Here is a 17620-nt window from a genome sequence, read left to right on the forward strand (position 1 = left end):
TTGGCTTAAAGCTCAACATTCATAAAACTGATATTATGGAACCTTCTCCCATCACTTCATGGCAAATAGATGGGGAAACAAGGGAAACAGTGAGAGACTTTATTTTCTTGGGCTCCAAAATCACTGCAGATGGTGACTGCAGCCATGAAATTAAAAGATGCTTACTCCTTGGAGGAAAAGTTATGACCAACCTAGACAGCATATTAAAAAGCAGAGACATTACTTTGCAGACAAAGGTCTGTCTAGTCAAAGATTTGTTTTTTCCAGTAGTCATGTATAGATGTGAAAGTTGGACCATAGAGAAAGCTGAGCACCGAACAACTGATGCTTTGAACTGTAGTGCTGGAGAAGACTCTTGAGAGTCCCTTGGACTGCAAGGAGATCAAACCAGTCCATCCTAAAGGAAACCAGTCCTGAATATTCACTGGAAGGACTGATGCTGAAGTTGAAACTTCAATACTTTGGCTACCTGATGTGAAGAACTGACTCATTTGAAAAGACCCTGGTGCTGGGAATGACTGAAGGCAGGAGGAGAAAAGGATGACAGAGGATGAGATGGTTGGATGGCATCACCGACTCAACGGACATGGGTTTGAGTAAGCTCTGGGAATTGGTGATGGACAGGGAAGCCTGGCGTGCTGCAGTCCATGGGCTCGCAAAGAGTGGGACACGACTGAGCGACTGAACTGAACTGAGGATCCTCCGTTGCTAAGGCAACCAGCTCTGAGTCCCACCCAAATAGGGAACTTGAAACGTCAGGGACCCAGGAGAGTGGCCACCTTTCTTTTGTGTAGTTTATTTGTATGTTCTGTTTGCCTTGTTTACGGCGAGGAATAGGCAGGAAATACAACCGTCAATGGGGATGCTAGCTCCGTGGCTTCTGTTCTCAGCAGGGGGCGATATAAAAGCCAGTTCGCCCATAAACAGCGACCCCCTTTCTCGCCTCATCTCGCACAGGCGCCCACCACTCCCGTCCCCAGCTGATTTAATTACGGACAGAAAAGCCCCGCCCTCCGAGAGAGGAAACAGTCCCACCCACCAGTAGCTTCTCGCGATCCTTGAGCCGGCGTGAGCTTTGCGTAATTTCCGGTTGTGAGCCTTCAGCCTTTCGGGGATTGGTCCATTTCCACGGCCTGCTGAGTAGTTTCCAGCCGGTACCCGGAGCCGCACGTGTGGAGTGGAGTAAAGACCCGGCGGTGAGCTGATTCTCAGAGGCGTTTGGGAGGTACCGTGTCACCTTCCGTCCGACTAGGAGAGTGCTGTCGTCCCTGTTTGGCGTGAGCGCCGCGCGGCTGCAAGCATGGTAAGTAGGAGTTGGGGCGCCCTGTTTTGGCAGAGGCCAGGCTGGGTCCCCTAAGCCAATGGCTTCTGCATCCTGGAACTGGGATCGCACGTCCGAAGGTGAAGCCAGGCGGCTTTTGGCCCATTGTCCCGGTTTGGGTCACCCTCACCACTGCGGGCGTAGTTTGCAGTTTAGAGTGGGGCTTCCACGGCCTAGCGTGCCTGTGGAGTAGACAGAAGAGGATGGCCTACCCTTTACCCTCCTAGAGGCCTAAAAACCTATAACAAGGCACACAGAGGCGACACCCAGTGCTTCGTGGCGTCAGGCGGAGAGGGGTTTGCTCGCCTCTCCAGACGTTGCAGTGGCAGGTGTCTGCTCACCTGTCTACTCTGGGGAAGAGGAGCTTCTAAGATTGGGCCTACTCAGCTGGAATGATCTTTCAGTTTAGAAACTCGAGGGTGTGTAGTGAAACGAGAAGGTAGAACGATGGTGAATCTTGTACTTCAACTTCAGCTATTGTGTCATGGTTTTAATATTTCTCCTGCTTGTAACTCTTCCTCAGATTTTCCTGTGTTGGACCCCCATTCTGATTCAGACTCTCAGGGACCTTCTCTGAGCCCCCACTTGAAAGTAACTGTTGAGTCGGTACCCATCCCTGTGTTTCGTTTTGCTTGCCTTCACCTGAAACCCTGTTCTCGGTGATTGGCTTGTGAACAGAAACTTTAACTTTCCCATTGCTACATTCCCAGCACCTGTAACTAGGTTTCGCACGGAGTACCTCCCAACAAAGGTTTGTTGAAGGAAGATAGTGGTTTTTTTCTTTTTTTTAAACTGCAGGTTTTGACCCTGCAGGATCTGTTGATCCTTCCCATAACTTATTGAAGATGCCTGTGTGGGGTATAATCAGTGTTTTTTGCTGTTGTTCTTATTAATTACTGTGATTCTGTTTCTTTGAAGCCTCACAGGAAGAAAAAGCCCTTTATAGAGAAGAAGAAAGCTGTATCGTTTCACCTGGTCCACCGGAGCCAAAGAGATCCTTTAGTGGCAGACGAGACTGCACCCCAGAGGGTTCTGTTGCCTACACAGAAGGTAGGTCCTGTTCTAAAACCAGTAAGTTTGTAGGTGGATTGTTGATAGTTTTTAATTATATTAGTCAGCTGCTATTCTCAGATAACTGATCTTCTTGGAAACAAAATATGTGATTTAATTCTCAGTAAATATGTTCATTTTTACATCATACATGTTTATTTTGATTGAGAGAATATTTTTATTGGAGTTTAAGTGAGCAGTCTTGTAGAGTAATGGAAAAATATTTACTAAACCATCAGCCACAATGCTTTATTCTGTTATTTAGGACACAACCATATGCTAAGTCTTTGCTTTCCATGAGATATTGGCATTTCATAACCACAAACTGCATTTTTGCCTCCTGGTCATCTCATGAAATGTAAAACTCATGAGTTAGCTTTAGAAAATGCAAGGGAGCTTTTAAGAGGTTGATTTGGTAATTATCAGTCAGAGTATACTTGTTAAGTGTGGGTAAAGTGGAAGGAAGTATTGGGGAACCCAAGCATATTTAGCTTTCTTGTAAAGCCAATTGGTGTTATGCATTGAGAAGTTTCTTTGCATATAAATTCAGGAAATTATACTTACCTTTCAGTGCGCCCTAGTCTTTTAATTCTCCATATAACATGGTAGAATAGTGTGTGTGTATTTCTTGGCTTGACTTGTTGCACAGAAGTGTCTAATGGAAGGAAGAACTGTTTTTATTCCATTTTCATTTTATGTGGCATCCTGTGTTTCCTGAGTTTAAGTCTTTGTCTCATTCCTATCAGCCAGAGTGTTTGTGGGTCATCTGCCCCATGTTCTGAAAGCTGTGCTCATTGGAAGGTTCCTGGGTCTTATCCTTGGAACAGGCACTGTGTCCATGTTGTTTATTATCCTAGATAAAAGATGAAGAGAGGCGAGCGGAGCAGAGGAAGTATGGAGTGTTCTTTGACGACGACTATGACTACCTGCAGCACCTGAAGGAACCCTCTGGGCCCTCGGAGCTGATTCCCACAAGTACCTTCGGTGCACCTTACAGGGGAGATGGGCGAGAAGAGCCTTTAGTAACTTCAGTAAGACTTTTTAGCAATTTGAGTGTGAGTGTGTGTGAGGGGCTGTGAGTGAGTAAACCACCACTTTTAAATCAATGTAATTATTTGAGGCAAGCAGTGGTGTCAGCTGGAGAGCTGAATCTGAGCCCAGTAGTTGCCACTCGTGGCCTCTAAGCACAGGCTTAGCTGATCCCACGATAGGTGGGATCTTCCCAGACCTGGAATCAAACCCATGTCCTTTGCATTGGCAGGCAGATTCTTAGCCACTATACTACCAGGGAAGTCCTTATTTTTAGTTTCGTATTTGTGTTTAGTAAATTTTCCTGTGAAACTTTTATATCACTTTTGGCACTTAAAAAAGATGAATATATTGAATTTATAGGCAGAAAGGAGAGATGCAAAGAGCATCAATTTCCCCTGCTTCTCATCTCCAGTCCTGCCATGGTCTAGACATTCTTTTCCTTGGGGAAGATGTGATCTTAAGCTCCTCCAGTCCATACTTGTTGCTTAAGATAAGTCAAAAGGGTTAGGTGTCAGCATATTATACCAGAGAGGTATTAATAATAACTGTTTGCCTGTTCATTCACTTACTAGGTCGTAGCTCTCTTGGGAGGCCACACACCCCATTACCACATCTTTACCAGAACCTATTTCTCTACACCTTCTTCCCCAAACCTGTTACATCCGAAGTAGGATATGTATCTTATTGACTCATTTCCTTCCAGTGACCCATTGAAGAAGGGAAAGTGGCTCAGTTTCTTTATCCTAAGTAATAAATGTTTTAGTGAATTCCTAACATTCTTCTGGCTAAATTGTATTGGCCAGTAAAAGACTGTTTAATTCATTTTGGGTAAAAGTAACCACTATCTAATTAATTAACTCTTCTAACAGAGTAAGACTATTAAAGGGCACTTCAGTGATGTTTACAAGGATATGTGGATTATGTTTGAAAAACAAGTGCCATTGGTTTTTTGTAGCATGATGCAAAAATATGGATGAGTCCCATGTGTTTCTTCAACTGTAACGTATAACAAACCACCAAAGTGAGTAAACCAGGAGTATTGAGTATGCCCTAAAAACAGAAAGTAAAGCAGTACAGAAAGTAAATTAGTAAAGTGTGATCAGTCCCTGATTTTTTCATGAAGCAAAGCAGGTACTGTCACAGCAGAGAGCAATTCAGAATCATTGCAACCACTAAAAAAGTCACAGGCCTTTATCCAAAATGTAATTACTGTCTAAACTCTATATGTATGATTCTTTTCTCCAAAGGTAATTCATTAAGCCCAAGCTGATCCTCCTCTTTCTAACCCCAGAGTCCAAGGATAGATAATCACAAAATGTCTTAAAAGTACTTAGTTTACCACAGTTTTTAAAGTTATTTTAATATGTGGCAAAATTATGAAATTATGCACTTTAAATGGCTGATTTGTGTAATATATGAACTATATCTTAGTAAATCTTTTAAGAAATAGGATTCCACAGCAGAAAGCCAGATCTTTGCCCATGCTTCGCACCTGAAAAACTCTTTAGAAGCCATAACAGCTTACTGGATAGGCCCTCGTGCTCTTCAGTGGCTTCCAGCAGGCTCTGTGAGCCAGTGAGAATGCGCAGCTTGGCTTCCTGCCCGCTCCCTGACTGAGGATGGACAGTTTTGAGGTCCATAGACAGAGAACACGTTGTGGTGACTCTCACGTTACCAACTGTGTGGCTGAAAAGACGAGACTAAAGCTTAGGGACCAGTCAGAAGATATGGGCCAGCCCACATTGAAGTAGATTGTATGGTGTGCAGAATGAGAGTTGACACTGAGGAAAGTTCCAGAACACTAATCAAGAAGAACTGCATGGAGAAGGAAGAAACTAAGCTGGCCGCTGAAAAGGGTGGATTCTGTTGAAGAGAGAAGGATCATTCCAGTCAGAAGGAAGGGACATGAGGTGGTATTGTGGGTCATTGTGGCTAGCACATGTGTGCTCCATAAATTACTTTGAATTATTCCATGATGTAATTGATTTTATGGGGAGATTCCATTACTGAGTAACAGTAAGGAGTCTGGACACAGAATAGACAAGGAGTTTTAATCTGGCAGTAATAGCCTTTGACTGTTGTTCCATGTCCAGTTCCACACACTAGTGAAGTAATTCTCCACGCCAGGCTTCAGCAATACATGAATCTTGAACTTCGAGATGTTCAAGCTGATTTTAGAAAAGGCAGAGGAACCAGAGATCAAATTGCCAACATCCGCTGGATCATCAAAAAAGCAAGAGAGTTCCAGAAAAACATCTATTTCTGCTCTACTGACTAGACAAAGCCTTTGACTGTGTGGATTACAATAAACTGTGGAAAATTCTGAAAGAGATGGGAATACCAGACCACCTGACCTGCCCCTTGAGAAACCTGTATGCAGATCAGGAAGCAATAGTTGGAACTGGACATGGAACAACAGACTGGTTCCAAATAGGAAAAGGAGTACGTCAAGGCTGTATATTGTCACCCTGCTTATTTAACTTATATGCAGAGTACATCATGAGAAACCCTGGGCTAGATGAAGCACAAGCTGGAATCAAGATTGTTGGGAGAAATATCAATAACCTCAGGTACGCAGATGACATGACCAATATGGCAGAAAGCAAAGAACTAAAGAGCCTCTTGATGAAAGTGAAAGAGGAGAGTGAAAAAGTTGGATTAAAACTCAGCATTCAGAAAACTTATGATCATGGCATCTGATCCCATCACTTCATGGGAAATAGATGGGGAAACAGTGACAGACTTTATTTTTTTGGGTTCCAAAATCACTGCAGATGATGACTGCAGCCATGAAATTAAAAGACTCTTCCTTCTTGGAAGGAAAGTTATGACCAACCTAGACAGCATATTAAAAAGCAGAGACATTGCTTTGCCAACAAAAGTCTGACTAGTCAAAGCTATGGCTTTTCCAGTAGTCACGTATGGATATGAGAGTTGGACTATAAAGAAAGCTGAGCGCCAAAGAATTGATGCTTTTGAACTTTGGTGTTGGAGAAGACTCTTGAGAGTCCCTTGGACTGCAAGGAGATCCAACCAGTCCATCCTAAAGGAAATCAGTCCTGAATGTTCATTGGAAGGACTGATGCTAAAGGTGAAATGCCAATACTTTGGCCACCTGATGTGAAGAACTGACTCATTTGAAAAGACCCTGATGCTGGGAAAGGTTGAAGGCGGGAGAAGGGGACAACAGAGGATGAAATGATTGGATGACATCACTGATGCAATGGACATGAGTTTGAGTAAACTCAGGGAGTTGGTGATGGACAGGGAAGCCTGGCATGCTGCAGTTCATGGGGTCTCAAAGAGTCAGACACAACTGAGCAACTGAACTGAATAAAACATTGGACTAGATATAGATTAAGCAACATCTAACTGTCATCTGTGCCCTGGTTAGCCATGAGTAAGATGGTGCCCAGAAAATAGATGTGAAGTAACTGTATGCAGGAGTTCAAAACAATAAGTGGGTCACAATGATTTATGATCTTCTAGCATTTAAGCAGCCAACCCAGAAAAGTTGTGCCACAAAGGAAACTATAAGCAAGGTGAAAAGACAGCCCTCAGATTGGGAGAAAATAATAGCAAATGAAGCAACAGACAAAGGATTAATCTCAAAAATATACAAGCAACTCCTGCAGCTCAATTCCAGAAAAATAAAGGACCCAATCAAAAAATGGGCCAAAGAACTAAACAGACATTTCTCGAAAGAAGACATACATGAAAAGATGCTCAACATCACTCATTATCAGAGAAATGCAAATCAAAACCACAATGAGGTACTATTACACACCAGTCAGGATGGCTGCTATCCAAAAGTCTACAAGCAATAAATGCTGGAGAGGGTGTGGAGAAAAGGGAACCCTCTTACACTGTTGGTGGGAATGCAAACTGGTACAGCCACTATGGAGAAGAGTGTGGAGATTCCTTAAAAAACTGGAAATAGAACTGCCATATGACCCAGCAATCCCACTTCTGGGCATACACACTGAGGAAACCAGATCTGAAAGAGACACGTGCACCCCAATGTTCATCGCAGCACTGTTTATAATAGCCAGGGCATGGAAGCACCCTAGATGCCCATCAACAGACGAATGGATAAGGAAGCTGTGGTACATATACACCATGGAATATTACTCAGCCATTAAAGAGAATTCATTTGAATCAGTTCTAATGAGATGGATGAAACTGGAGCCCATTATACGAGTGAAGTAAGCCAGAAAGATAAAGATCATTACAGCATACTAACACATATATATGGAATTTAGAAAGATGGTAATGATAACCCTATATGCAAAACAGAAAAAGAGACACAGATGTATAGAACAGACTTTTGGACTCTGTGGGAGAAGGCGAGGGTGGGATGTTTCAAGAGAACAGCATCGAAACATGTATATTATCTAGGGTGAAACAGATCACCAGCCGAGGTTGGATGCGTGAGACAAGTGCTTGGGCCTGGTGCACTGGGAAGACCCAGAGGGATCGGGTAGAGAGGGAGGTGGGAGGGGGGGATCGGGATGGGGAATACATGTAAATCCATGGCTGATTCATGTCAATGTATGACAAAACCCACTACAATATTGTAAAGTAATTAGCCTCCAACTAATAAAAATAAATGGAAAAAAAAAAAAGAAAAGTTGTGCCAATACCAGAGATGAGGATGTTACCTCTCGTTTAGATAGGAAAAGATTAATTTTGTTTTGAAATTTGAAGAGAGTGGAGTTGTGAGACCAGGATTTGAATCCCCCAAACCTCACTTAACTAATCTCAGGCAATCATGCCATTTAACCTTTCTTAGCTTGTGTTTGACTAAAACATGCTAACAACTCACGGGGTTGATAGAATTAAGTGAAGTGATGTACTAGATTAAGTTTTGTGAAGTATTACAAGGAAGTTGCTTTTGAGATGATGGGGATATACATGTTCAAAACTGGTAACTGGAGTACAAGTCAGACAATGCAGAATACGGTTGTGTTAGAATTGCGGTAACAAATTACCACATATTACCACTGGGTGGCTTAAAACAACGGGGATGTATTCTGTCACAGTTGTGGAGCCCAGAAGTCCGAAAGCAAGCTTTCGGAAGGTTGTTGCTTCTCGGGGCCTCACAGGAAGAATCTTTTTGTGCCTGTCTCCTAGTTTCTGGTAGTTGCCAGCAATCCTTAGTTTTCTGTTGCTCGTAGGATAGCACTCCAGTCTTCCTCCATCTTCATATGGCGTTCTCCCTCATGTGTCTTATTGTCTTCGTGTGGCCTCCTTATAAGGACACACCATCATCCAGTACCATCTCATCTTAACTAATTACATCTGTGAGGAACCTGTTTCCAAACCAGGTCCCTTTCTGAACTGGGTGGACATGAATTTGGGGGGCACTTCAACTCTTAGTAGCTGAAAAGTATTTCTAAATAAATCTAACCATTGCATAATTTATTTTTCAAGACCAGTGGAATTAAGTTGCCTTCCTCAGTGTTTGCATCAGAATTTGAGGAAGATGTTGGATTGTTAAATAAAGCAGCTCCTGTTTCAGGTATGTATAATTTTAACTTCAAGTGGACAGAGCTGTATTTTACAAAAAAGCAACATATAGTAATGACACAGAGTTTTTCTTTGCCTGATAAAAGTGTTGCAGCAACTGAGGAGTGTTTGAATTTAGATTAGAGATCATTAAGTTAGGAAGGGTAACTGTGATCAGCGTCTCTTTATTACCATCAAATTCTTAATCTTTAAAGTCCCTATTTGGAGAGGAAAGTGGGAAAATTATTTTTGGTGATCTAGTAGGGGAATTTTAGCCTTGTCCTAACTTCTCACAAAGGAAACAGTGATACTCAGTCTTACATTCATGTGGTGCAGTCATGAAAATACTTTATCTGTTCGCTTTCAGAATTTCTCCCAAGAGTGTAGAGAAGTATTTTATAGAAGTCCATCTTACTATCTATTCTAGATACACCAAAAATTAATAATGTTTGGGTTCTTTTTTGCAGTACCAGGACTAAAATGAACAAACAGAAGTCCACAGATGTGGTGTTTGATATTTCCTGCTAAACTGCGTTAATTATTGACTAACACTTGCCATGTGTCACTCATTCATTTAATCCATTCTGCAAATTTTTTAGTTGTACTATGACCGAGTTTGGGTTAAATCAGAAAAAAACATTGTCTCTGACCTCTTAATTATCATCAGCTGGGAAAGATAGACAAAAGAATGGGAAATTACAATCATAGTACAAATGAATGAATTGTTGTGAAGCACCAAAGATGTCATGGTTGATGTCTTAGGTAGAACTTAAGTAGGTAGATGGAGGTGGGGTGGGGAAGAGAGGATATTCCAAGAAAAGGCATGAACATAGGAATCTGCACACCTCTTATCTGTAGTAGGTCTGGAATGAAGGGTAAGGGTTAATGGGAAACAAGGCTGGAGGTCAAGCAATGGCCACTCTGTGAAGGGTGTTGAAAGCCATGTCAGTTTACAGGTTTGAACTTGAAAGTGTTTCTAGGACTCTACTATTTTTACATATAGAGGAACACAGCTAAAGAAACAGATTGGCGTTTGTTAAAATCTCATAGTCTGAAAAGACAAAAAGTCTGAAAAGCCTGTATCACAGGCTACAGATATTTGTTAGGTTGGTGCAAAAGTAATTGTGGTTTGCATTGTTGAACTTTGCCCTTTGATACGGGAATCCATTCTTTAGCAAAAGTGATTATGTTATACATCATTTTAATGTGCATTTCCTGCTTTATGTGTTTTTTACTACTAATGACTTATTACTTGCTGTTCATTTCATGTTTATTTTAGACTGTAGAAATAATGTTAGACAAAAAGCAAATTTAAGCAATTTTTTTTTTTTTTTTTGGAGTTCAAAACTGGGTCATGGTCGTAAAGCAGTGGAGACAATTCACAACCTCAGCAACGCATTAGGCCCAGGAACTGCTAAGAAACTTACAGTGCAGTAGTAGTTCAAGAAGTTGTGCAAAGACGACGAGAGCCTTGAAGATGAGGCAGCATAGTGGCTGATGAGAGGAAGTTGATAGTGGCCAATTGAGAGCAACCATCAAAGCTGATCCTCTTACAGCTACATGAGAAGTTGCCAAGAATGGTCGGTGTTGACCATTCTACTGTCATTCGACATTTGAAGCAAATTGGAAAGGTGAAAAGGCTTGATAAGTGGGTGCCTTGTGAGCTGACTGAAACTCAAATCATTTTGAAGTGTCGTCTTTTATTGTATGCAGCAGTAAACCATTTCTTGATCAGATTGTGACATACAGTGAAAAAGTGGATTTGATACAACAGCTGGGGATGACCAGCTCTGTGGTTGAATGGAGAAGAAGCTCCAAAGCACTTCCCAAAGTCAAACTTGCACCCAAAAAAAGGTCACAATCAATGTTTGGTGGTCTGCTGCTGGCCTGATCCACTGCAGCTTTCTGAATCCCAGCAAAACCATTACAACTGAGAAGTATGCTCAGCAAATCAATGAGATGCACCAAAACCCACAAAGCCTGCAACCAGTATTGGTCACAGAATGGCTCTAGTTCTCCACAGCAACACTTGATCACATGTCACACAACCAACACTTCAGAAGTTGAATGAATTGGGCTACAAAGTTGTACTTCATATGCCTTATTCGCTTGACCTCTCAATAACTGACTACCACTTCTTCAAGCGTTTCAACAACTTTGCAGGGAAAATACTACCACAACCAATAGGATGCAGAAAATGCTTTCTAAGAGTTCCATCGAATCCTGAAGCATGGATTTTTACACTATAGGAATAAGCTTATTTCTCATTAGCAAAAATGTGTTGATTGTAATGGTTCCTACCTTGATTAATAAAGATGTGTTTGAGCCTAGTTATAACGATTTAAAATTCACAGTCCAAAACCACAATTACTTTTGTACCAGCCTAATAATTTGTTTCTTCTAACAGGTGAGAGTTGCTTTTAACAGGTGAATTTAAAGCCCAGTTTTTTCCTGTGGGTAAAAGCTTTGAATTTTGCTAAATAGACACAGCTTAATATTTTAGATCTGTGTTTTACCAGTGGGTATTTGAACCAGAGGGACTTTTTCTTTATTAAATTTTCTTGCAGTTTTGTTTTTATTCCTGAACTTTTAAAAATTTTAATCACTGTTTTATCCTCAGTATATAGAGTCAGGCATGTAATAGCTGAGAATTATGTTAGTTAAGTGAACGAATCATGCTTTCTTGGGAATTCTCAATTTTTGTTTTCCTTCTAGGACCTCGGTTAGATTTTGATCCTGACATTGTTGCAGCTCTTGATGATGATTTTGATTTTGATAATCCGGATAATTTACTTGAAGATGATTTCATTCTTCAGGCCAATAAGCCAACAGAAGAGGAAGAGGGAATGGAGATACAGTATGTGTGGTTTGTTTTGAAGCAGGAATGCCCTGACTGTTGCTTCCATAGGACTATAACCATTAGTTATAGCTGGGAGAGACCTTTGAGAGCATTTAGTTTGAGTCTTCTCATTTTAGGGTAGAAAATTTAAGACTTGAGGTCCTTACAAGCCATCAATAGATGGGGCTAAAGTCCAAGTCGCTTGATTGCTAGTTCATTACTTTTCCAACGAAATCATACAGGTCAAGCAGCACAGCTGTTCTTGCCTAAACAAGCATCCTGCCTGAAATACCCTCAAATTTTACTTTTGTAAAGTCATTTGGTTCTGTTGTTTTTCAAGTTGTTTTGACAGTTAATTTACGGCTCTGACTTTAGGAAATCTGAGGCTGAAGATGACAGTGAGTGGGAAGATGTGGATGATGAGAAGGAAGGAGGTAGTAATGACGATAGATATGACCCTGCAGGCTCGTCAGATGAGGATATGTCTACCCCTGGAAAACCTCTTGGGGCTGTAGAAAATCACTTCTTCTGGGAAGAGGAAACAAAAAGTCGCTTTACTGAGTATTCCTTGACGTCCTCAGTCATGAGGAGGAATGAACAGCTGACACTACATGATGAGAGGTTTGAAAAGGTAAGGTCTCCATATGGGGAGCCTTTTAATACCAGTTCCTAGTACACATTATGACATTGGAACCCAAAGCTAGAATTTTCAGTGTTAGAAACAGACTGTGTCTTTTAAAAACAGATCATAAAATGGCCCCAGTTTTCATTCTGGAAAGAATGTGCTTAAGTCAGAAAGTGACTGATCAAACCTCTTGACATTCCTCAATAGAACCTGATAATTTGATTCTGAACCTTTCTGATCCCAATCTCTAAGAGTATGCTATCTTCAAGCATTGGCCTGGGCTTTCCCTTTTCTTTTTGTCTGGTTTTTTTTGAGTGTTTTTCTTACTGTTATATCCCAATACCTAATATAGTGTCTGGCATATGGCAGGAGTTCAGACTGTTATGTAAATAATGAATAAATTTCTTCAAGGAATACCTAAGATAAAGGTTCTAACTTTGCCTTTTCAGTGAGTATTCATTTCTCTCTTTTCTCCAAGAAATAGGCAAATTGTTACTAATAACCTCACTCTACAGGAGTTACATTACCCCTTGCTTAATTCTTTTACAAAGCCTGACAATGTTTACAGCCTTTGAATAATACAGTAAACATCTAAACAAAGAGTGAAATTTGTGCATTAACACCTTTTATTTACATGATCTATTAGCTTGCATAATCAGTGAATATGGAAGTATCTGAAATATTCTGAGGTAAAGATTTCTGCCTAGGATTTGTTCAAGCTGAACACAATAACTGCCTTTCATTTTAAAAATTAAAGTATAGTTGATGTACAATGTTATGTAAATAACAGGCGTACAGTATAGTGATTCACAATATTAAAGATTATATTCCATTTATAGTTATTATAAAATATTGGCTATATTCTCCCATGTTGTATAGTATGTCCTTATTTTACACCTAATAGTTTATGCATCTTAATCTGCCCCTATTTTGCCCCTTGTCCCTTCCCTCTCCACTGGTAACCACTAGTTTGTACTCCATGTTGAGTCTTTTTTGTATTCACTAGTTGATTGCATTTTCTTAGGTTCTGCACATGAGCAATATCATACACTATTTGTCTTTCACTTAGCATAATTCCCTTAAGTCCATCCATGTTGCTGCAGATGGCAAAATTTCATTCTTTTTTATGACTGAGTAGTAGTATTGTATGTGTGTGTTCATACATGCGTATACACATACCACATCTTTATTCATCTGTTGATGGGTGCTTAGGTTCCTTCTATGCCTTAGCTATTATAGTGCTTAGCTATTACAGTGCTTCTGTGAACATTGGGATACACATATCTTTCCAAGTTAGTGTTTTTGTTTCTTTCAAATATATACCCTGAGGTGGAATTGCTGGGTCATGTGGTAATTCTCTTTTAGTTTTTGAGAAGCTTCCATAGTGTTTTTTACATTGGGTACACCTGTTTGCATTCCTACCAACAGTGTACGAGAATTGCCTTTTCTCCACATCCTCACCAGTATTTGTTATTTTTATTGTTTCTGATAGCCATTCAAACAGGTTTGAGGTGACACCACATTGTGGTTTTGGTTTGCATTTCCCTGCTAACTGGCAATTTTGAACATCTTTTATGACCTGTTGGCCTGTTGACCATCTGCATTTCCTCTTTGGAATAATGTCTGTTTATGTCTTCTGCCCATTTTTAGTCAGATTATTTGGGTTTGGGGTTTTTTTTTTTTTTTTTTTTGATGTTGAGTTTTATGAGCTGTTTGTGTATGTTGAGTATTAACCTCTTAACGGTATTGACATTTGCAAATATTTTCTCCTATTGCGTAGGGGTTTTCTCTTATATCAGTGGTCATTTTCATGTTAAATGGAAGCCTATTTTCAGTCTTGATGTCAGTTTTAGAATGCTGAGTAGAATGTCTTCTACATCATATTATTATGGTGCTAAATCTCTCCTAATACTTTATTAGTAGTTGTGATCTCATGGTAGTGCTTAAATATTGTACAGGAGTAAAATGTAAAATTAACATTTAAATGCTATAATCTTTACATTCCCTTTTCATGTTATGCTTTCTCTTTACATTCAAGTTTTATGAGCAATATGATGATGATGAAATTGGAGCTCTGGATAATGCTGAATTGGAAGGTTCCATTCAAGTAGACAGCAATCGCTTAGAGGAAGTTTTGAATGACTACTATAAAGAGAAGGCAGAGAAGTATGGTGACTTTTCCTTGGCTTTTTGCTTGTTTTCATTTTCAAATAAAGTCTGTAATCGCACAGCAGAATCTCAAAAATTAGTCAGAATCCGTATTTTGAAAATAATACATTTTCCCTAAACTTTAGCTCATATTTTGCTATTAAGAGTCCTGAAGCCGAATATAATAGTAAGTGGAAACACTGAGAGCCAACTTTTTGTAGCTTTGACCTGAGAGTCATGATGGAATAACAGGGTTAAGGTACAAGGTCATGCACACTTAGGGGACATGGTGCTTTTAGCCTCTTCGGCTAAAGAATCATTCTGACTTCTCAGTATATATACTCTTCATTTTCATGAAAAGGTGTTCTGAGAAGTAAATCAGAGTTTGTCTCTTCAGCCTGATTTAGCATAACTTTCTAGCTGAACGTTTGGTAAATCATCATCTGTATCAAGGTGATTTCCCTGAGAGAAACTAATGAGGTGTTTACATCTGCTCAAAAGGTCTGTGTTGCCTGATGACTGTCATATGTAGAACCCAGTGCAGGACAAGGGTTAGATTTTTTGAGTTATTTGAATACTTTCATGAGACAGATGGGCTAATGCTTTTCAAGGCTTTAAAAAAGATAATGTTATATAGGAAAACTTCCATCTTGTTTAATGTGCTAAAACTGTGTAAAGATACAGATAGGTTTTTCCTTTCTGTCAGCAGAATGACAGGGGAAAGGCAAGGCTGGATAGAGCTAATTGTGACAGGAAGTGACAGATGGGGCAAATGAGTTTGTGAATTTGAAAAAAGGCTGTTGTTTCTTTAGCTCTTTAGTGCAGTTTCAGTAACATATAGTGTAATAATAAGTGGTATTTTTTCCCCCTCCTCTATCTTCATTTTGGAAAACTCAACCAAAAGTTGTGTAAAACTGAATACTCTTGAACCCTTCGAGGATCAGGACCTGCCAGTGAATGAGCTGGATGGGTCTGAGGAGGAAGAGATTGTTACTGTAGTTCTTGAAGAAGCCAAAGAGAAGTGGGATTGTGAATCTATTTGTAGTAAGTATCTTAAGTATCTGTTTTACTGCTGAAAGTATGATAGTAATTTTAAAGTATTGAGTACATTGACTTTTTGGAAAAGTACACATTTTGGGAAAATACTTGTTTGTTTTCGTTCAGTCACTAAGTGGTGTCCGACTCTGCGACCCCATGGAACTGCAGCACACCAGGTTTCCCTGAGCTCTCACTGTCTCCCGCAATTTGCTCACACTCCTGTCCTCTGTTTCCCAGCGTCAGGATCTTTTCTAGTGAATCAGCTCTTCACATCAGGTGGCCAAAAATTTGGAGCTTCAACATCAGTCCTTTCAGTGAATATTCATTTCACTTACTTAGTTGTAAATCAAAATACTTAAACATGCAGCAGATGCTATTGTTATTTTGAACTGTGAAAACACTAAAGAATATAGGAGGAACTCGGTAATGTTTTTGCTGAACTGAAAGTGAACTTGTTAATACATGATTTTTTTGTGTTTGTGTTTTTTTTTAAGGTACATACTCAAATTTATATAACCATCCACAGCTTATCAAATATCAACCAAAGGTAAGGCATAGTGTTCTGAGCAATTTGAAGTATGCAATGTAGGAAATGGAGTGTACAGATTATTTTCTCTGGGCTTTACCTCTTTGTGGCTTTCAAAGCCATTATGAAAAGCAACTAAATGGGCCATTAGTGAGCTGTTTTTTAGTAGGAGTGGAAAATAGCCCAATTCCATTTTATCTTTCTTTCAGCCCAAACAAATCCGACTATCTTCTAAAACAGGAATACCTCTCAATGTCTTACCTAAGAAAGGACTCACAGCAAAGCAAGTTGAACGAATGCAGATGATTAATAACAGTGATCTCCCTAAAATATCAACCCAGCCACGTTCTAAAAGTGAAAGCAAAGAAGATAAAAGAGCACGAAAGCAAGCTATCAAAGAAGAGCGCAAGGTAAAATAATCTTCTCAGATGTGAGATTTAGAAAGCTGGAGCGGGGCAGGTATGGTCATGGGAAGTTTCTTTTGTAAAGTTAGTCTACATCAGCGTGAAGATTTGAATAACATGAACATTTTCTTGCACAGGAACGGAGAGTGGAGAAGAAAGCTAACAAATTAGCCTTCAAACTGGAGAAAAGAAGGCAGGAAAAAGAGCTGCTGAACTTGAAGAAGAATGTTGAGGGTCTAAAGCTGTGATAGTGGAACATTTAAGATAAGGTGCTTTCCCTATTAGGGACTTCTCGTTACGTTAAAAAATGAACAAGGATCTTCAAAGAGAGAAAACTGTTCAGTCTGCCATTTTTATTGGCAGGTATTTAAAAAAAAAAAACAGTACAGTATTTGTATTTATATCATCAAGTTTTCTCTGCCAGATGTCTTGTAAATATTGTAATATTTTAGAATTTAATATTATGGGCTTAAATTTGCTTAAATAAATGACAATGGACATGAAATGTTTGGATAAATTAAAGGAAAAATGCCTTCATAACTTAAATGGAATTGATTTGTTCATTTATTTGTACAGTTGTCCCAGTTGCCTTTTGCAGATGTTCTCAAATATTTCTTTGAAAGCTTTCCACTCCTTTTCAGGACTTAAGTGGTTTGATTTCCTGTATGTTGAAAAGTAACCCAGTTAAAAATTCAAATTTGAAACAAGAGTGGCAAGAAGAGCTTCCCTGAGAAGTTTCCACTGGTTGGAAGCTAAATTTCCCATTGCTGTGTGCAAAGGGTTATTTCAAAAGGGTGGTAAAACAATATCAAGGTCATTGGGACTCAATTACTGGCTGATTTGTTTTTGGAATTTAGGAACAGTGAAGACAGGAAACAGAAGAAATAATCAAGAAAACTTCCTTGGCTTCAGTGAGTACCTGGCTCAAAATCAGAAATATTAAGTTCAAACTAGAAAGCTTGTCTTTTCAGTGTTATTTAATGCTTGGAACCATTCATACTGATTAAAATACATAGTTGAAAAAACTCCCTGTCTTTTGGTGAGATTTTTTTAACTTTTTCAAGGCTCAAGCAATGACACCATCACAATTGTTAATTATTTGGTAAGCTGTGACTTTCTTGCAACAGAC

At 39.7% G+C, this 17620-nt stretch overlaps 1 protein-coding gene across 2 annotated transcripts; it reads left to right on the plus strand.

Annotated features, from left to right (window-relative positions):
- Positions 1 to 1122: 1122 nt before the first annotated feature.
- On the plus strand, positions 1123 to 17492 carry LTV1 (LTV1 ribosome biogenesis factor). Of its 2 annotated transcripts, XM_061130314.1 has the most exons (12): positions 1123 to 1303; positions 2240 to 2371; positions 3229 to 3402; positions 8837 to 8924; positions 11627 to 11768; positions 12126 to 12381; positions 14414 to 14541; positions 15428 to 15567; positions 16056 to 16108; positions 16297 to 16497; positions 16629 to 16760; positions 17349 to 17492. In XM_061130314.1, exons 1-11 carry the CDS (start codon positions 1301 to 1303, stop codon positions 16737 to 16739), a joined length of 1428 nt encoding a protein of 475 aa, XP_060986297.1. In that variant the 5' UTR covers positions 1123 to 1300; the 3' UTR covers positions 16740 to 16760; positions 17349 to 17492. The 2 variants fall into 2 exon arrangements, with proteins under 2 accessions (XP_060986297.1, XP_060986296.1); XM_061130313.1 differs by lacking the exon at positions 17349 to 17492 and having other exon boundaries at positions 16629 to 17037.
- The last annotated feature ends 128 nt before the right edge of the window (positions 17493 to 17620 follow it).

The sequence above is a fragment of the Dama dama genome, chromosome 26 (assembly GCF_033118175.1).
Source record: "Dama dama isolate Ldn47 chromosome 26, ASM3311817v1, whole genome shotgun sequence".
NCBI classification, from domain to species: domain Eukaryota; kingdom Metazoa; phylum Chordata; class Mammalia; order Artiodactyla; family Cervidae; genus Dama; species Dama dama.

Bases quoted from the DNA above. Each gene is read 5' to 3' on its own strand.
- LTV1 (XM_061130314.1), top strand. The intron at 3,403-8,836 runs GTAAGACTTTTT...TTATTTTTCAAG, and splicing joins AAGAGCCTTTAGTAACTTCA to ACCAGTGGAATTAAGTTGCC. The intron at 14,542-15,427 runs GTATGGTGACTT...CTCAACCAAAAG, and splicing joins TATAAAGAGAAGGCAGAGAA to TTGTGTAAAACTGAATACTC.